This window comes from Pinus tabuliformis, chromosome 1_1, assembly GCF_031772625.1.
Source record: "Pinus tabuliformis cultivar Carrire ecotype Pingquan chromosome 1_1, CPIR1, whole genome shotgun sequence".
Taxonomy (NCBI): domain Eukaryota; kingdom Viridiplantae; phylum Streptophyta; class Pinopsida; order Pinales; family Pinaceae; genus Pinus; species Pinus tabuliformis.
The window spans coordinates 955,700,962-955,722,637 of NC_142297.1; the positions used below are offsets into that span (position 1 = coordinate 955,700,962).

The window sequence follows — 21,676 nt, forward strand, 5'->3', positions numbered from 1 at the left end:
GAGTTTTTTATTATTATAATTTCTAAGGTGTCCTAGGATATGGCTATTGATTACGTAAATCAAGATGATCATATAATTTAAATTCTTCTGTGCCTTGATTGTGTATAGTAATTTACAAATAGGTTCTTAGTTATAGAACTCTGTTGAAGATTGGATAATGGAAGAATTCATGCACACATTTTTTTTGTGATTTGTAATTGTATAATTGATGTGTATTTGATATTTATTTTTAAAATATATAATCTATATTACACACTGTAAATATGTGTTGATTCAAGAAATTAATCAGTAATTTACTTTTCTTTAAACAGATTTGTCTTGATTTGATAGGGATTTCTTTTTAAACTCTCAATTTGTGCAAAACCTTAGCTTCCATTTTGTGTGTTTTTTGTTTTTGTTTTTTAACTTTGATTTGCTGTAATTGGTTTGCCCCTCACAATAAAATCCTCCTCATGCTTATACATTTTATATATATATATATATATATATATATATATATATATATATATATTATTTTCACTTTGATTTGCCCCTCACAATAATCCTCCTCATGCTTATATGTCCATTTGCATTTTTTTTTACTTGCTGCAAAATGGTTTCTCCGCAGTTTTAATTAAGCAAACAGTAGTAGTTGTGCTTCACTGTTGAGTGACAAAAAGGTAATTAAGCCTTCTTTCATCACCAATGTTATATGTACCAATACAACTAAATTCTAGATAACAATGGTCTTAGTGTACTTCAAATCTTATAACAATAAACATAAGAAATTAGACATTTAGTTGGCACTATGGAAGGTTTGGCAAACAGAACCAAAACTACATGTAAACCATTAAAACTTTTCTAAGAGGGAAAAAATCTAAAGGAGCTGATGCATGGATGACATATTATATTAAGATGCCATTTTCCTTCAACAATTGTAAGCAAATCTTACTAAATACACATTAAAATAGCTGCATGATGTGCTTCCCACAAATCAGAAGCAGAACATGGTAATAAATGTAAATTGATCACTTGCGAATATACAACAAAATATAAATCACCATTTCCAATTTATTTCCAATTTTATTGATCCAGTCCCTTACACTATTTTCCATCGGTGTTAATCCCGCATCGACAGTTACTACCCTTGAGTTCTTCTCAATATTTCAAAAATATAAACGTACAACTTTGCCTGTGGACAGAGACAAAATCGTTCCAAGGATTGGATCAACATTCCGAAATTTGAATGGATGATGTCCAGAGTAAATCCACATCAGAGCATACTGTCACCTTTTCATCTCTTAATATGTTTGATGTGCTGATTAACGAGCCGAAACTCATTGGAGTATCATCTGTAAAGTTAAGCAACCATGAAACTTCACACATAAAAATCAATAGAAAATTGATCCTACCCTACTTATGAAGTAAACTTTTTCCTAATTTTCAACTAAATCAAAGCATTCTCTAGTGTCCCTTCTTGGAACTAAAGGTAATAGCATTCATCATGCTCAAATGCTTTCTCTATTTAGTGCGCAAAGGGGAAAAAACGAGAATCCTTTTAGGGGAACAATATTCCTGTTTGTACTTACTAAGATCCCATTGCAGACCACTAGTTGTAGTACTTTTAGATGGTGCACCAACAGGAACAAGACCACAATGTGGCCCTTCAACTGAATGATTTACTAAAATCTCATGGCGATGGGTTTTGGGAAGAAGATAAACAAGACTATGATTGCTCAAGAGAACAATTCGAATGTTTGGAAATGTATAAAGAACATTGATATTTCCCAGCTCATGGTCAAATCTTCCTCCAAGTGCTCCCACTACAAGAAGAGTCAACTGGAAGCAATATACACGCATTTTAATTGAAAAAGCAGATGATTGACATATGAAATAAATAATAAGTGAATTCTGTCCGCAAGGAAATCACGCCTTAAGATGCAGCAAACCAAAATTCTAACAATGAATGCAATGAAATGATCAAATTTACAATATTCAACTCGAACAAAATACAAATGGAAATAAATTACCAGAGAAAACTTCTTTGCAGCCATTAGACAATACTACCCCAATGTCCCATTGACAATCACCAAAATCATATATTCATCTTTTTCTGATTAAAAGTAGGCACATAAAATAAGACTGATAAAGATGTTATGATAAATATTAAATATACATCTGGTCACTTCAATACGTTGGAGGGGAGACTATTTCAAGATACTTACATTAGACTTATCCAAATCTGGTGTGCAATCCTTAATGAAAGATACACATTTGAGAAAATCTGATGTGTCCTGATCGTGTGAGTCATCCAAGATAGTTGATCCCTGAAAGAAACAAGGACATAAATATATGATAATAGTATAATACACAATGCAGATTCTACCAAGATGCATTATAAAACTCAAAGGAGCATTTTTCTCAAAACCTGCGGTTTCCTGATGATAAGTAGACAAGGACAACTGAAGCGTGCAGGTAAAGATAGAATAATACACAATGCAAAAATAGTTATCAAGGTTAAATACTAGATTCCTCTCACTGAATACTTGATTAGTCATTCGCTCCTGAAAGTGAATATAGAGAGTTTTAGAAAGCACGGGGAAGTGTTTCCTCCCAAACCTGCATTGAATATATTGAGTCCCTAATATTAATTAAGACAAGTCTGGTTGAACCTCAGAGGCAGTGTCCATGTCACCGCAAAACTGACTCTCTCGCTTTACGGTGGGTGTTTTCCAGCCTTAGGAGTGAGCTCCTAATGCTGTTCTTAATCTGCAATTAAAGATTCAATCTAAGGTTAAAATTGTAAAATGGTCCCCATATATGCCAAGCTTTATAGGTAGTGGTTGCCTAAAATAATTAACAGTATTTTTAACGGTTTGAGTGAGAAATCCTTGTTCTCCACGTCTCCCTTGATGGGAGGGAAACATGGAGATTGGTTAATAAAACAAGGTAGCCATCCTCTCTCCCTCATGCTCACGAGATCCCATCTATAATGCAGAGAAGGAGAGAAGGTAGAGCTACTAAACTACTGCAGCGACCAGATACCAAACATCTTCAGTGAAAGCAAAAGGTAGCAGGAAAATTGACAAGCTGCTAGAAAGATCAATAGTTGGAAAGTGATCAAAGGTATGGATTTAATTAGATGAATTTAATGGAGTAGTCTTTTAAGTGTGACTTTTTGAAAAGTTTTCCAGTTTATTTTCCGATCTAATTTGTCTAGAATCTGGCAAGAATTCATTGAAATCACAACTTTGATGGGTTACAGGTGAACTCTTCACAATAGAAGTGTCCCAGGGGTTTTTGAGGGTGCTAAATCCATATATGCAGTCAAAAAACCATTTTAAACAACACAAATCAAGATTTGAACACAATTTTTTTCACCAGATTCCAGCCATAAATTTGTCGGAAACTCCAAAAAGTCGCACTTAAAGACTACTCAGAATTTAATTTTACTTTGTTATATTTGATTGTGAACAAACCCTTGATCCAGTGGCTTTATTGGGGTTAAAATATCCAACATTTTTGGTATCAGAGCCTCAAAGGTTTTGTTACAGTCAAATCTAGTAAATATTTCATCCTCTAGTGTTCAATTAGAAGATTAGATAATTTTATTTGGACAACTTTCAGTAGAATTTTATTTTTCTTTTGGCAATTCACCAAAGGTTGTGATACAGTAAAATCTGGTAAATCTTTTATTTTCTGGTGTTCAATTAGAAGATTAGAAATATAATTTTATTCAGTCAATTTTCCATAAAATTTTATTTTCAAGATAAAATAATTAAACATAAATATTAAACCCGTTTAAACATGTCTAGGTTACAAGAAAACATGTGCAATGTTTGATCATTAAACCTAAACATATGTATACACACAGTCAAATCCAGTAAATATTTTATTTTCCATAAAAAATTATTTTTTCTTTTGGTGGTTCACCAATTTTCAAGATAAAATAATTAAACATAAATAGTAAACCCGTTTAAACATGTCTAGGTTACAAGAAAATGTGTGCAATATATGTATGCACACGCATAGATTTATGGCTAAAGTTTTTTTTTATAAATTTATTTAAAGTACTACCCCATTACATGTAGAACGTTTTGCGTATACATATGTTTATGGACAGTTTGTAGAACTTGTGAACTTAGCATAGTGGGTTAACTAAAGTTTAGGTCTTTCCTATAGAGGTTTAAAAAGACCAGTAAAGTGATCATTTGGGGAATTGTGATTGAAGTAGAATCGTCATCTGCCCAAAGGTAACTGACCTATGGATGTTGTGATTTTGCTAAATTTTGGGACTCTAGTCTCATTAAGATCACACAGTAACACTCGTCTGCATGAAATTACTATTTCTGCCCAAAGGTGATTTAGGAAATTTTCTGTAGAGTGGGTGAGTAGAATAGTCATGAATGTGAAGGGGAGAGAAGGATAACCCTCTTGCCCAAAGGTATTGGAAGTGTTTGGATCAAATCAAAATTGCATTTTTTTAAACACGATCTTAGGGGGCATATAGGATGTCGAAGTCTCTGCCCAAAGGTGAGATTAGATGATGTACCTTGCTTGTTCCCCTGAAGTTGAAATTTTTGCACATGGTACAATACTCTGGACAATTCGGTCTTAACCCCTGGCATGAATTGAAAATAATAAAGTTTTGAATCCCTAATTAATGACCCATAATCACATTTGATTCTTGTCAATATAGATATAGATGGGTCTATGATTCAGAAACATCTGGCAAGGATTAAGCCATTGAGTGGCTCTAACTATACTTCTTGGAAAATGAACATAGATATCATACTTGGTTGTATGGATTATGATTTTGTCCTTTTGGAGGAAAAGCCTACTACTTTGGCCACAGATTCTTTAGAGGCTGTGAAGGCCCACTTTTCAAAGTGGGAGAAGGCCAACATGATGGCCATGATGATCATTCAGGCCTCTATTAGTGAGGCACTTCGTGGTGGCATTGCAACTACGGATATGACAAAAGAATTACTTGCAGTCATCATGAAGTTGTTTGTCAGCACCTATAAGTACCTCCAGTATGGATATTTGTCTTAATTAATAAATCTGAAATATGATGGAAATGGCAACATGAGAGAGCATTTACTGAAAATGTCCAAGTTGCTCATTGGGTTACGCCAGCAAAGAATCACTTTTGAGGATGACTTGCTAGTACATATGGTAGTCCTCTCATTGCCAAAGTCCTTCGACACCTTCAAGGTTAATTACAATGCTCAAGAAACCAAATGGGACCTTAATCAGCTTATCACGTTATGTGTCATTGAGGAGGTGCCTTAAGGGTTCCAAAGTTGAGTCAGCACATTTGGCAATTAGTTCGGCCAACAGAAAGAACTTCAAGAAGAAAATTTTTAAGAGGAATGATAATAATAGGAGAAATTTTTTTGGAACTAGCCAGAAGGGGAAGTCAGTCAAGTCTGAAGATTTCGAGTGTTGGTTCTGCAAGAAAAAAGGGCTCTAAAGAAGGATTGTTACAAGTACAAGGAATGGATGAAGAAAAACAAAGGAGGGGTTCAACAGCAGGAGAAGCTCCAGAATTGAGGATAATATTTTTCTTGGCAATGCTGAGGCGATACAAGTTGAAACCGTTGGGACATGCCACCTTGTTTTAGATTTTGGATTCAGTTTGGTTTTGGAAAACACTTTTTATGTACCGTCATTTAGATGGAACCTCATTTATGTTCCTAGACTTGATGTTGTTGGTTATAGATTTACTTTTGGAGATGGTAAATTGGTTATTTCTTATCATGGTGATGTTGGACATGGATTATTGGTTGATGGTCTTTATAAGTTATCTCTTGATGGTTTGTTTGCATCTTCCTTCTTAGCTCTGTCTCCTGATTCTACACTCTTTGGGTCTAAGCATCTAAACTCAGCAGAAAATTTTTCGATATTGTGGCACATGAGATTAGGTCATATCTCTAGGAAAAGGTTAGAATCCTTGGTTAGACATGGTATTCTAGGACATTTGGATTTCTCCGACTTTAATATTTGTGTGGATTGTATCAAAGGTAAGATGACTAAGCAACAAAAGTTTGAGGCCTCCATGGCTTCATACTTATTGTAGTTAACCACACACATATATGTGGACCTTTCCCAATTCCTTCTTGTGGTGGTCAACGATACTTTATTAGCTTTATCGATGATTTCACCAAATTTGCATATGTTACCTGATCCACCATAAATTAGAAGCTCTAGATGTGTTCAAACTCTACCAAGTTGAAGTCCAGAAGCAATTTGATAAGAAAATGAAGCTTGTTCAATCTAATCGAGGGAATAGGGTTATGAGTTTTATTGTACTTCAAGACATATGGAGATTGTAGAAACCAGTCGTGCCAAGTTCCTTGAAAATGATAAAGACAGTGGGAGCTTGAAGCACAAAAAGGTTGCTTTCCAAGATCATAGAGATATTCCAATTTGCTCTCTGCTCATTTTCTTACCTCGCCGTATTGTTACACCAATTGATCCTATTAAAGCAGACATAATAGTTGTTATCCCTCAGGACCCCATTCCACGAGCAACAGTGGCTCCAATTATTGAACTAATCCCTCTTAGAAGATCTACTAGAGAGAACAAATTAACGATTCCTAATGATTATGAAGTGTCTGTTTAGGAGGGTGAGATTGGAGATCTTGACATAGATGATCCCTCTACTTTTAGGGGTTCCATGGAGAGCAGTGAGTCGCAATACTGGCAGGAGGCCGTGAGAAAGGAATTGCAATCTATGGAGAAGAACCATGTATGGGATCCTTACAACTCTTCCAAAAAATTGAAAGAAGATTGAATGTAATGGGTTTTCAAGATGAAGAGGGATTCTGAAGGCAAAATTGAAAAGTTCAAGGCTAGATTAGTGGCCAAGGGTTTCAAGCAAAAAGCGAGAGTTGACTTCTCTAAGACATTTTCACCAGTATCTTCAAAGGATTCTCTTAGAATCATTTTGGCCATCATAGCACATTATGCATTACAGTTGCTTTATGATCCGTAAACTATCGTGGATATTCCACTCGACAGTTCGTCACAACAGATCTAATAATATTATATTAAAACTCTAAAAATTCTACACTATTACAGTTTATTAAACTTTAAGATTTGTGGATTTAATTGTAATTAGTGCATGCATGCGAATGGAAATTATGCAGAAAAGTAGAGAACGACAAAATAAGTGCACACACACACACACAAGACACAAGATATGCTCTATGGGAAACCCTTTCAGGAGAAAACCCAGCTGGAAGGTGAGGTCGCTTCGCTCTCTTTCTTTGTCTGGAAATATGGTTGCAAATACAAAGAAGTAATGTCTGTTGTGTTGATTTCCAGCAATGTCGAATGTGCTCTAAGACTCAAAATTTGCAGGGAAGCTAGGACACATGTATTCCAGAATACCCAGCAATCGTTTTGGGAAATTCCACCCACAGATAGTTTTATTAAAATAATTAATTTTTTTAATGGGTGCCTGAGTCTAAACTTAGGAAATTAAAATAATTAAAGGTTATTAATGAAACTGGGTGTGAATCTTCTAGAAGAAGACAAAGATCAAGTCAATATGATCTAAGCCATTGATTGGAATCTAATCTGGGTCGTTGATTACTCAACTAGAAGATTATAAGAAGGACTTCGATGGGCGTTTGGAAAATAGGCCAGGCAGATACTCCATTGCCCAAGCAAATCAATTTTTCTCACTAGCTAAAGTTCTACAAGGGAAAATCGAATCAAAGGGAGAGTTGCAGGTTGGAGAGAGAGGGCATCAACAATAGTCAAGAGTGCAGGAAGCAGAGAGAAAAAGCAAAGCAGAGGAGGGACAGCGTAGAGGCAGTGACATTGGGACTGCGCAGTCACTACGCAGAACGTGACGCAATGAGACGAAGTGAGGGCAACAAGTCCTCTCCAAAGTCAAATTTCACTGTGAAGCGTGAGAAAATTGTCTGTAAAATTTCTCACAAAAATTCCTCTTTAATTCTGCTGGTTGTATCTTGTGCATGAGATTTTGCTAAAGATCAATAAAGAAACCCTCATCTGCTGCACCGGTTTTCCGACATTGGATTTTTCCGAGGACAATTGTCCAAAAATATCTGTGTCATTATGATTGTACTTGTGCTAGTATTTTCTTCCTTGCATTTACTTTCCATAGTATTTAATTGTGAGGGATGCGGTATAATTTATTCGACATTTGTTGTAGAAACATTGTGAATAACTTATTTCTAAATTAATAAGTAGAAGAAATAATATCAATCACTGTAGTTGGATTTCTATTCAAAGATTTTCACATGGTATCAGAGCTAAGGGAAAGGAAGAGAACGAAGCCAGAAGAGCTAGTGTTGAACAGAAGTGGGAGTTGCGTAGGCAACAGATCGAATCCTCAGAGGGATTGCGCAGTCCAGGAGGGCAAAATTTTCGTGGGAAAATATCTCTCTGAGTGAGTCGACGGAGAGAAAGATTTCCAGATTGAAGTTTGCTAGTGATAGAAGGAGTAGCACAACAGTCTCAATGCAAAGCAGTCTTTAGGTGGGACGCAGTTTTGTTGGGCAGAAAAGTGTCAGAAATCGATAGGAAAAATAACACAAATAAGGATGGAAAATCAAGATGTCTCTGAATTATCTTCCAGATTGGAAGAAGAATTCGCATGCTTGTCAAGTTCAGCGTCAACAGATGTTTGGTATATTGATAGCGGGGCTTCAACTCACATGATTAGAGTACGAGAATACTTCTCAAGCTATCAAGAAGAGTAGATGGACTTCCAGATCACTATGGGAAACAGAACGAAGTGTACTCCAGTAGGGAGAGGCACCATAGCATTTCAGACAGAAGTAGGAACCAGCGTCTGAGCCACTAATGTTCTGCATGTGCCTGGGTTAGGAATGAATATGATTTCAGTGTCCCAGTTATAGGACAAGGGATATGATGTATACTTCATTGGAAGGAAAGTATACGTCAAACATCCAAGCTAGAAGAAGATGAGACAAATTGGAGCTTGAAGCAACAGACTATATAGATTTCAGCTTGAGTCTCCAATGGCACTGATAGACAGCAATCATAATGGAGAAAAGCAACTGAATGAACTATGGCACAAGCGAATGGCACACTTACACCATGGAGCATTGAGGATGCTCAGAGAGACTGTTAAAGGAGTTCCAGTCCTCAGTATTGAGCATGATGATGTATGCAAAGGATGCATACTAGGAAGTACACTAAGGTAGTTTTTTCCAAAAGCAACAATAGAGCGAAAGGCGTATTGGGATTGATACACTCATATTTTTGTGGCCCAATGTCCACGAGAACTCTTAGTGGTGGCAAATACTTTGTCACTTTTATTGATGATCACTCTAGAAAAACCTAGATCTATTTCTTAAAGACCAAGGATGAGGTCTTTGATCGGTTCAGAGAGTTCAAGGCTCTCGTAGAGAACATGACAGGGAAAAAGATAAAGGTATTGCATTCAGATAATGGTGGAGAGTATACAGACAAAGACTTCACAGATTTCTGCGCAAAGGAGGGCATCAAAAGAGAATGGACAGCTCCATATAATCCAGAGCAGAATGGAGTAGTAGAGCAAAAGAATAGAACTATTGTTGGGGCGGCAAAGGCTATGTTGTATGACCAGGACTTGCCTAGATTCTTATGGGCAGAGGCATGCAACACAGCAGTGTATATTTAGAATAGAACTCCTCACAGAGCATTGGGGAAGAAAATGCCTAAAGGGGTTTTCTTAGGGAGAAAGTCGAAAGTGAGTCATCTCCGGATATTCAGAAGTGTGGCATATTGTCACATTCCAGACGAGAAGCATAGTAAACTAGATCAAACTGCAGAAAAGGGGTACCTCATAGGATATAGCGAGACCTCAAAGGCATACAGAATCTACATTCCTAGCAGCAGGAAGATTGTAGTAAGACGAGATGCAAAGTTCATGGAGGATAGAGCTTTCAAGAAATCTCGAGAGATGCCAGTAGAAGATCAGTCAGCAGATGTTCCATTAGTCCAACAGCAGCAGGGGCAGCAAGGAGGACAAGCAAGAGGATAGACACCAAGATCGAACACAGTGACCAGTACCAGTATTTCCTCAGGAGTAGGAGATCCTGGCAATTCTCAGTTGATGGAACAAGAGGAGGAAGAATTGATTGAGCCTCCTACCACCAATTGGCAGAACCAGTAGGGAAGTACAACAGCCACCGAGGGACACAGAGGTATTTGTTGGAGCTCCCAAAACCGACAAAAGGCAGCGTAGACAACCTGACAGATACCAAGCCTTGGTAGCACAGGTTGAAGAACCTTCCAGTTTTCAGGAAGTCGTACAACACCAAGTATGGGTGGATGCCATGGTAGAAGAATACAATTCTATCATGATGAATGATGTCTGGGAAGTGGTACCTAGACCAATGGATAAATCCATTGTAGGATCAAGGTGGATCTACAAGATCAAGTATGCTGCAGATGGCAGTGTAGAGAAGTAGAAGGCTAGGTTCGTAGCAAAGGGGTACACACAAAAGGAAGGAATAGACTATGAGGAGACCTTTGCCCCTGTAGCTAGATATACCTCTATTAGATTTGTTATATCCCTAGCAGCTCAGATGGGATGGGAGATTCACCAGATGGATGTCAAGACAACATTCTTGAATGGAGTGATCGAAGAGGAGGTGTATATTGAACAACCCAAAGGCTTTGAGACTCATGAGAAGAGAACTCATGTATGTAGGTTAAAGAAAGCCCTATATGGGCTCAAGTAGGCACCCAGAGCTTGGTATGGTCGAATTGATAGTTACTTGCAGCAGTTGGGATTCATCAAGAGTGATGTTGATCCCAATCTCTACTATTTAATGGTGGAGAATGAGCCACTTATTCTGGTATTATATGTAGATGAATTATTTCTAACAGGGTCATCTAGGCTCATAAAGGACTGCAAAAAGAATCTTGAAGTATAATTCGACATGAAGGATATGGGGTTAATGCATTATTTTCTAGGGTTGGAATCTTGGCAGAAGAATGGGGAGATCTTCCTTGGGCAAGGAAGATATGCTGCAGAGATTCAGAATGCAGGATTGCCGACCCATGGCGACGCTTATGATCACCAACTGGAAGAAAATAGATGCATCAGGAGACAAGGAAGTGGACCCCACCTTGTATAGACAACTCATTGGGTCGCTCATGTATCTGGTCAACACCAAGCCAGACATTTGTTTCGCTGTCAATACCCTTAGTCAGTTCATGGTGGAACCAAAAAGGGTACATTGGGCAGTAACTAGGCACATTCTTAGATATGTGCGTGGAACAGTCGAATATGGGTTGAAATACACTCGAGGAGATGACATCAGATTGAGTGGATTCACAGATGCAAATTGGGCAGGTAGTTCAGTAGACCGGAAAAGTACCTCCAGGTATTGCTTCAGCGTTGGATCAGGAATGATCTCTTGGTGCAGCAGGAAACAAAAGTCAGTAGCTCTAAGCTCAGCAGAAGCGAAATATATGGCAGCCAACACAACTACGTGCGAAACCATATGGCTTAGAAAATTGCCTGAGTCTATTCAGAAAGAGAATGGAAGCGACCAGTGTTTACTGCGATAATCAGAGTTGTATCAAACTCTCTGAGAATCCAGTATTTCATGATCAGTCGAAACACATTGATATCAGATGTCACTTTATCAGACACTGTGTTCAGCGTGGGGTTGTACAACTACAATATGTCCCCACAGGAAATCAAGTAGCAGACATACTCACAAAATCTCTAGGAAGAGCTAAGTTCATCCAGTTCAAGTAGCATATGGGTATGGTAGAGAACCCATTTCAGTAGAAGAAACAAATGGTTTCTCAGTTACAATAGCAGTAGATGAGAGGGAGTTGCAGTATAGATGCAGTTGGCAGTAGTATGCAGGGTCAACAGCAGTACAGATACAGCATTTGCGCAGTAGTTGGTTGGCAATGATGTTAGACATCAACAGCGCAGAGGGAGATGTTACAAAGTCAAGGTGATGCTTCAGCAGGTTGCATTACTAGGAGCACATTCCTCGCTAAGAGGGAGTGTTGATATCTGGTAGCATCAGATGTGCTCTAGGCCTCAAAATTTGCAGGGAGGCTAGGACACATGTATTCCAGAATACCCAGAAATCGTTTTGGGAAATTCCACCCAGAGACAGTTTTATTAAAATAATTAATTATTTTTAATGGGTGCCTAAGTCTAAAATTAGAAAATTAAAATAATTAAAGGGTATTAATGAAACCGGCTGTGAATCTTTTAGAAGAAGACAAAGATCGAGTCAATATGATCTAGGCCATTGATTAGAATCTCATCTAGGCAGTTGATTACTCAACTGGAAGAAAGGACTTCGATGGGCATTTGGAAAACAAACCAGGTAGATACTCAGTTGCCCAAGCAGATCGATTTTCTCACTGGCTGAAGTTCAGCAAGAGAAAATTGAATCAGAGGGAGAGTTGCAAGTTGGAAAGAAAGGACATCAGCAATAGTCGGGACTGCAGGAAGAAGAGAGAAGAAGTAGAGCATAGGAGGGATAGTGTAGAGGCAACAACATTGGGACTGCGCAGAAGGTGATGCAGTGAGATGAAGTGAGGGCAACAGGTCCTCTCCAGAGTCAGAATTTCACTGTAAAGCGTGAAAAATTTGTCTGTAAAATTTCTCACATAAATTCCTCTTCTATTCTGTTGGTTGTATCTTTTACATGAGATTTCGTTGAAGATCAATAAAGAAACCCTCATCTACTACACTAGTTTTCCCAAATTGGGTTTTTCCGGGGAGAATTGTCCAAAAATAATTGTGTCATTGTGATTGTACTTGTGCTAGTACTTTTTTCCTTGCATTTACTTTCCGCAATATTTTAATTGTGAGGGTTGCAGTAGAATTTATTTCGATATTTGTTGTAGAAACGTTGTGAATAACTTAATTATGAATTAATAAGTAGAAGAAATAATATTAGTCACTAAAATTGGATTTCTATTCAGAAATTTTCACACCCGTGAGCTGCTACAGTGGACAAATCCTTTATGTGCGCTCTACCTCCTATCTCTCTTGGCTATCTTTGCTCAGCTATGGAACAAAATGCTCTCGAAAGAATGGAATGCTTCTTCCTCCCAGTGGCACGGTTATAACACAGCCTAATAGCCTACTAGTGGTTCAGTTTGACTACATCAACTCTTAACTAGAGTTGCAAAATAGACTCTTCTAGAGTCTTTTACATCACAAACACGTGGCTAGCCTCTTTTCCATGAATAATGGGGGTTGACGCAGCATCCTCCCGAACTATAGGTGTGAAAATAGGAAGGTCAACTTCTGAGTGGCATGACTTTTGCATACGGGCTCCGGTTGACGCACTTATTGCATCGCTGGAAAGGTCTTTGTGTGTAGAATATCATAAGAAGGTGCGGCATAAAGCGGCGAAGTTTTACCCCTAAAAAACATCATTTGATGCCTCAAAATGCTCCCGGAAGGTTTCAGACACTATTTCGCCAAACTAAGTCCCGCTGGTAAAAACAGTCCCATGAGCTGATTCCTCCACTTTTTCCACTCCAAATGCATCGAGATGGATGAAAAACAACATAATGATCCAATTCGGAACACACCCTATTTTGGGAGGCTTTTGGTCCCCAAAATATTTTACTGAATGAGGTGAGGAAATTTTCCCTCCACCTTCTCTCTAGGGTACCATTTAGCTTTGCCTGGAAGTTGTCCCTTCAACCCAATATGCCAAAGGTCATGTTGCCCCTGTCTTGTAGTTCTGGACCTCTTCTGCAAAATTGTATCTTTAGTCAACTATGCCTGAGCGTCTGGTGCCAAATCCTCCACAGAAAGTAGGACTTGTTCCTCTTGCTGATCTAGCATGGAAGGCTCATAGAGTTTCAAATTCTCTACATTCATAGTTGAATAAATGCGAATATATGGTGGTAAACTGAATCGATAGGCATTATCACCCACCTTTTCCAGTATCTCAAAGGGACCATACCTTAGAGCCTTGATTTTCTTACTAGACCCCTACAACCTCTCCTTGTTCAACTGTAGCCATACTCTGTCTCCCACCTTGAATGATTTCTCTATTCTGTGTTGATCATGCCTGGCCTTATACTTCTCCTGCGACTTCTACAGTGTTTCCTGTACCTGTAGATGGATCTACCTGATCTTCTCTATAAAATTTTCAGCCCTCAAAGCATCTCCTATAAGATCTTCCCTCACTCCTTGCTACCCATATGCAATATCCAAAGGTGAAGGTGGAAAATATCCAAAACAAGTTTCAAATGGGAACTTTCTTGTAGAAGTGTGGACTGCTTTGTTATAAGAATGTTGTATATATACCAGATTTTCATCCCAAGTCTTCAGATGCTTCTGGTTGTATCCCCTCAGAAGTTGCACCAAAGTCCTGTTGACTACTTATGTCTGCCCATCTGTCTGTGGATGGAATGTTGTAGATCTCTTCAACTTTGTGTCCATCTTCTCCCACAATGTAGTCCAGAATGCACTGAGAAATCTTGTGTCCCTGTCTGAAATGATGCTCCTTGGTATCCCAAAGTGCACCCAGACCTGTCCAAAGAACAAGTTTGTTGCTTCTTGTCTGTTGATGGTATTTTTACAAGGCATCAGAACACACATCTTGTTGAACTTGTCAACTACCACAAACAGGTAGTCATGTCCCTTCCTGGTTGTCGTAAACCTCCCACAAAGTCCATGGAAATGCTTTCCCAAGGACGAGTAGGTATAGGTAAGGGATGATACATACCCTGTTTCTTGTTTCTAGGCTTGCTAGTACAACAAAGCATGCATATTCTTATGAGCCTAGCTACTTGCTCTTACATCTTGGGCCAATACACATACCTCTGCAAGTTAGCCACGATCTTCCCTACACCAAATTGCTCTGCAACCTTGGAGGTGTGAGCCTCTCTAATCAACTGCAAACGCTCACCTTTAGTAACACGTAGCTTATCCAGCTTGTAGAGTAATCCATCCTGGAGATGGTATTCAATGGTGTTGTCGCCATCATGCACATGACTCTGACCCTGCAACTGTTGATACTTTGAAAATTCCTACACTGAAGGAACCCCTACTGCAGCAAATCTTAATCTACTTCACCTACCTGATTTTTAAATTACATTCAACAAGTTATTCTTCTGAATACTGAAGCAAATTACTTCTGCAGCCTACACTAATTAAATATTTGATCTCATGAATCAGAAAACAGAGCAAAGAACAAGATACATCGGACACACTTATTTTTGGACACAATAGTCCCCAAAAAAATCCAATGTGGGAAAACTAGTGCAACAGCTTTGAGGTTTTATTATTATGCAAGAGAAATATCTCAATACAAATCTAGGATGCTCATCTAGCAATCCTTTACAAAGAAAATACTGGCGGAAAATCTGAGTGAGTTTTACGTCACTTCACCCGACAAAATTCCGGATGATCCGAGACAGCTAACCCTGGCTATTTCTTCGCTGGCTCTGTGTCACCTTCTCTACCCTCTGCGTTAGCTCTCCCGGCTGTTCCAGCAGTTCCTGGCAGTTTTGGTTGTTCCGGTAGTTCTGTATTCTGCATGACAGGCAGATCTTCTGCGTCAGCTCTCCCAGCTACTACTTTGCCTCTGCATCAGCGCTCCCAACAGTTCTGGCAATTCCCGACAGTTTCAGCTGTTCCAGCAGTTCTGGATTCTCCGTGACAGGCAACTTCTCTGCGTCGCTCTCCCAGCTACTGCGCTGCCTCTCTGCAAGCTCTCTCCGCCTCTCTATTTTGTATTCTCTGGAAAGTCCTTCTCCCGGATTCTCTCTGCCCCTCAGCTGCAAGATCTCCCCAATCGATTTTCCTCCTGAGAACTTCTCACTTCAGAAAATCGATTTCCTCAATCTCTCTGTGTGTGTTTTTCCAAATGAACCCCAAACCTCCATTTTATACTTTTCCGATTGATTCTTCAACAATCGAGATTAAGTCTCTAATCAATGGCTAAGATTAAAGCATGACTTGATCAGCCTTCTAAATCATTCTCACATATTTTGATTAGTACCCATTAATATTTTAATTTTCCTAAGTTTAGACTTAGGAACCCCATTAAAAATATTAATTATTTTAATAAAATACAATCCGGGTGGAATTTCACCAAACGGTTTTTGGGTTCTTTAGAACTCATGTGCCTTAGTCTCTTCACCAATTTTCAAGGCTAGAGCACTTCCGATGCTACCAAAAACTAACACTCCCTCTTAGTGAGGAAAGTGCTCTAGCAACAATGCCCACCTGCATGTTGCTCTATTTTTGAAGCACATCCTTTTTGCACTGTTGTTGCCACCAATAATGTGTTGTTGCTGCTACTGTACTACTACCCATGACACTGCCACTACCACTGCCACTATTGCATCTGTACTACAACTCCCTCTCAAACACTGCATCTGCTATGCTGCTAGCATTGTCCCTGCTAACACTACATCCGTACTGCAACTCAGTTCCTGAGAGAATGTCAGGCCAGGCAGTAACTCCAATAGGCAGTAAAATTGATTCGATTTATTTCATTAGGTATGCTATTGTTATATACAAAAGGGTGTGACTGCTCAGTTCATCTCCTGATGACTGTTCACATTCCTAATTTAACTATTTACATAAATTCACCCAATCGTGAGGATTAGGTGTCAACATTCCCCCCCTTAATCTGAAGGGATGTTGGTGAGTCCAAGCATCGTTCTGAATCTTTCAAGCTTTTCTCTTCCAAGCGCTTTGGTGAAGATGTCTGCAATTTTCTCATTTGTGGAACAATGATGGAGATGGATTGTTTTGGCCTCAACATGATGTTGGATCAGATGATATTTAGTATTGATGTGCTTTGTTCGATCATGGAACTTTGGGTTCTTGGCCAACTTTATTGCAGAGGTGTTGTCAATCATGAGTGGAGTTGATTGTACTTGTTTTACCTGCAAATCTTCAAGAATTTTCCTGAGCCACACAATTTCTTTTTTTGCTTCAGCTGCTGCCACGTATTCTGCTTCTGTTGTGGAATCTGCTGGAACTGATTGTTTGCGTGATCTCCAGGAGACAGCTCCTGATCCAAGACTCATAGCATATCCTGAAGTAGATACCCCAGTTTCTTTGTCTCCATCGAAGTTTGAATCAGAGTATCCGATCAAACTGAAGTCATCCACCTGTGTGTACTTGATTCCAAAGTCTTGAGTTCCCTTCAAGTACTTTAGAACTCTTTTTGCAGCAGACAAATGTCCCTCACAAGGCTTTTGCATAAACCTGGAGAGGATTCCAACAGCAAATGAAATGTCTGGTCTAGTAGTAGTAAGGTAGTTGAGACTTCCTACAAGCTGTCTATAATTTGTTGCATCCTCAAATTCCTTTCCTTCAATAGATGTGAGCTTTAAGTTTTGTTCCATTGGAGTAGTAAGAGGATTGCACTCTGTCGTGCCAAATCTGTTTAACAAATCTCCAATGTATTTCTTTTGAGAAAGAAATATGGACTTTGGATGTTGGGTTACTTCAATGCCAAGATAGTAATGAACATAGCCCAAGTCAGTCATTTCAAAACTTTTCCCCAATTCCTTCTTTATGGATGCAATGTAGCTTTCATTGTTCCCTGTCATTAAAAGATCATCTACATATACCACAAGATATACAACTGTTTTGCCAACTTTCTTGACAAATAAAGTTGCATCATCAAGATCAAAATGATTGAAGTTGAGTTTCAGAAGATGCTCAGTTAGTTTTTCATACCAGGCTCGCAGTGCTTGTTTGAGGCCATACAAAGACTTCACAAGTTTGCATACTTTATGTTCATGTCCTTTCACAGCAAATCCTTCAGGCTGGGACATAAAAACATTCTCTTTTAGATCTCCATTCAAGAAGGTAGTTTTTACATCCATTTGATGGACTTTCCAACCGTTCTGAGCTGCTAGTGCAAAGAGTGTCTGAATGGTGGCCCATTTTGCTGTGGGGGCAAAAGTTTCCTCATAATCGACCCCTTCCTTCTGTGCAAAACCTTTTGCCACAAGCCTAGCTTTGTGCTTGTCAAGTGAGCCATCAGCTTTGTACTTGTTCTTGTAGACCCACTTGCAGCCAATTGGTTTGGTTCCAAATGGAGGATCAACCAGCTTCCAAGTGCCGTTCTTTATGAGGGCATCATACTCCTTTTGCATCGCTTCTTTCCATTCATCATGAGAAGCAACTTCTTTAAAGGAAGTTGGTTCAAAATCTGTAGACAAGTTCAATTCACAATCATAAGAAACATCCATATCAACAGGTGAATTAGAGTCATCTACATCACCTCCATTTTGTCGGTTTGAATTTCTGGTTCCTGTTTTTCCAATTTCATCAGGATGAACACTTTCAAGTGTCTTTGTCAGCCACTTTGGGGGACCTTTCTGAGATGGTCCAGGCTGTTCTGTTGATTGAGTTGGGACTGAATCAAGATTGAGTCTCCCAATTCTATCAATTACATCACTTAAAGCATCATCTGTTGTTGGAGTTTCATTCAGGGGAGAGTGTTCTTCAGAAGAAGATTCCACATGTTGATCTAGAATAGGAATCCCCCCTTCAAGATGTGGATACTGATTATCAAATTCTTGAAATGATTTTGTTTTTGCGAATCTATCCAAGCGATCAAGTTGCCGCTCAACAACATTGTCAGATTTGGATGATTCAAGAAAAATTACATCTCTAGATACAACAAACTTTTTATTTACTTCATCATAGAGGCGGTATGCTTTGGAGGTGTTTGAATACCCCAGGAAGATACACTTACGACTTCTAGCACCAAGTTTGTTTCTATGTACCTTTGGTATCAAAGCATAACAGGTGGAACCAAAGACCCTGAGATGTTTTACCGAAGAAACATGTCCATACCACAATTCATAAGGAGTCTTGTTTCTTATAGCATTAGATGGACATCTATTCTTTATATATGCAACACATAGAACAGCATTAGCCCAAAACATTATCTTTACATTTTTGAAGAAAAGCATGGATTGTACCATATTCAAGATTGTTCTATTCATTCTTTCAGCTACACCATTATGTTGGGGATTATAAGGCACAGTTGTTTGATGTTTGATCCCATGTTGGCGAAGATAGTTTTCAAATTCATTTGATGTATATTCTTTTCCATTATCAGTGCGAATAGACCCAATATGAGATTGTGCATCATTTTCAATCCATTTATGAAAATTCTTGAATGTTTGGAAAGCATCAGATTTGTTTTTCAATAAATAAACCCAGCACATTCTGGTGTAGTCATCAATAAACGTCATGATATATTTATTTCCATTTGCAGAAGGAACAGGCATTGAACCACATAAATCTGAATGAATGAGTTCAAGTTTCCTATGTGCTCTTGAATGTGAATCATGAAAAGACTGTTTGCTATGCTTTCCTAGAATGCAAGCATCACATTGCTTAAGTTTCCTAAGAATTGTAGGCAAACCAGCAACACCATTTTTCTTCAATAAGTGGAGACTGTCATAGTTTAAATGTCCAAATCTAGCATGCCATAATAAACTTGATGGAAGTGTACCTTCTTCATGATGAGAAATGTTGTGCATGAGCAGAGGTTCCTTGCAGTTTGAGAAACCTTTCTTCTTCTATTCCCCTCATGACAAGTGAGTGGTCAGATGCTTTTCTTACCTCAAGCTTGCCATTAAACATATGAATGGAGTTACCTTGCTGGCGGATGTGGACCAAGGATAGCAAGTTTCTCTTGAGTTGTGGGAGATATAGAACATGATCTAGAAGAAAGTCTGGAAGACCAGGGAGTTTAAGCCTGATTGTGGCAAGCCCTGATGGCTTGATTTTTGATTGATCTGCAAAGTATACTGCTCCATCAACATTGTCAGTGAAATCTTCAAAAAAGTCTTTTCTATGAGACATGTGGCAGGTTGCTCCTGAATCAAGCAACCAATCATTTTTCCATGAAACAAGTGAAGCATTAAACAAGTCTTCATTTACTACAATGTTACATTGTGCCTCAACATAGTGAGCGGATTCAGATGCTTCACCTTTGTCTGTATCATCAGTTTTACCTTTCTGTTGGTTTCTTTTCTGCTCAATTTTGTCCCATGGTAGCTTGCATGTAGAGGCATCATGTGATCCATTTCTTTTGCAGCGAATACAGTGTAAATCTGCCTTTTCTCCTTCAGAATGTCTGCCCCCCCTCGCCTCTGAAATATCTTCCTCTTCCTCTTCGTCCACCTCTTCCTCTTGTAGAATCTTGAGCAGGATGCTTTTCTTTATGAGCAAGGCACACAGTCTCTTCAGAAGATTCAGGGGTTGTCTTCTTTCCGAAAGCTTTCTCTCTTTCAGCAAACTTTTTCACAAGAGAGTCAAAGGTTATATCTTTGAGATTTCCATTTGCTTGCAATGATTCAAGATAATTGGAGTAAGTAGGATAAAGTGCCTTGAGAAAAGCAATAAGAGGAATATCCAATTCAACCTTAGTGGATTTGATATCATGCATTATAGACTTTACTTCAGATGCAAGAGCAAGAGGATCATTATTTTGCAGTTCAAGAGTGAAGAGTTTAATCATGAGTTGGACAACTTCAAGTGCAGAATGTGAGTCATAGAGTTCTTTCAACTTTTGTAGGGCTTCAAAGGCAGTTGAATATGACGAAATATGGCGACTCACCTCTTCATTTACAGATGCTACGATTAATGCATAAGCTTTGCTGTTCTTGTTTTCCCAAATGACGAGCTCTTTGTCTGAGGTAGGCTGTACTGGGTCATTGTCTCCTTCTCCGACACACACTCCTTTCCACAACTCATTGAAGATGAGGGTGTGTTTTATCATCCGGGACCATTCAGGATAGTTCTCTTTGCCAGTGAGAACTATTCCTACCATGGAGATGATTGAGTGCATTCTGTAAGAAAAAATTACTTCTGCTGATAGAAAACAATATATATGTTATACCTTCCACTTCTCAAATATATATGTTATACCTTCCATATACCATATAACATATCGCCATAAAAAACTTAATGAATTTCAGGTTCACTTTTATTCCCATTCAAAATAATATATTATCACTCCATATAATATATTATTATTCTTACACACATGAAATTCACTGCACCAATGTTTTCATGTAAAAAAATATTGCACCAATCTGAACAGTAATTTAAAACTGCGCTGGTATCCAAACAAAAATCACCAGATACCATTGCTTGAAATGTTGCATAGCAAATGGAATTCGTTGGATCGTATACCATTCAAGCAGCATTCGAACTTATTTGAAACAGCATCAAACGTATTTGAAACAGCAGCATACGTATTTATTTGAAATAACATTCAAAACGTATGTCAGCAGCATTCAAAACTTTCATAACCAGCGTATGTTAAGAAGCATTCAAAACTTTTATAACCAACGTTCAAAACTTATGAGATCTCCGCCTGGCACCACAAACATGGGAAGAGACCTAGGTCCTGGGCTCATCATGCTTCCGTTGCGCTCACACACCATTCACTATCTGAATACCATTACCATATGACAATGTTATATCATAGGACAACGTGGTTTGGAGAGGCGATATTGCGGGTATCACAACTGTTTGAGAACCGGTGGTATAACACAGTCAATTCAATCGATGGATCAAGCGGTGGAGGGTGTATAACACAGTCAATTCAACAGCGTTTAATCGGTGGAGGGTGGTATAACAAAGAGATACACAGTCAATCTGGACGTTAACCAAGCAACAAGGAGGAGCGGTCAAACGCCATTGATC

At 38.6% G+C, this 21,676-nt stretch overlaps 1 protein-coding gene across 1 annotated transcript in view; it reads right to left on the bottom strand.

Moving 5' to 3' along the window:
* Window positions 1-878: 878 nt before the first annotated feature.
* LOC149217662 (thiamine pyrophosphokinase 1-like) overlaps window positions 879-21,676 on the bottom strand; it is a 293,604-nt gene continuing 272,806 nt past the window's right edge. The window contains exons 4-7 of the mRNA XM_089391396.1: window positions 2,205-2,306; window positions 1,569-1,818; window positions 1,270-1,331; window positions 879-1,171 (exon numbers count right to left, since the gene is read on the bottom strand). Of these exons, the coding sequence (XP_089247522.1) occupies window positions 1,121-1,171; window positions 1,270-1,331; window positions 1,569-1,818; window positions 2,205-2,306 (465 nt within the window). The 3' untranslated portion in view covers window positions 879-1,120. The remainder of the gene's footprint in view (window positions 1,172-1,269; window positions 1,332-1,568; window positions 1,819-2,204; window positions 2,307-21,676) is intronic.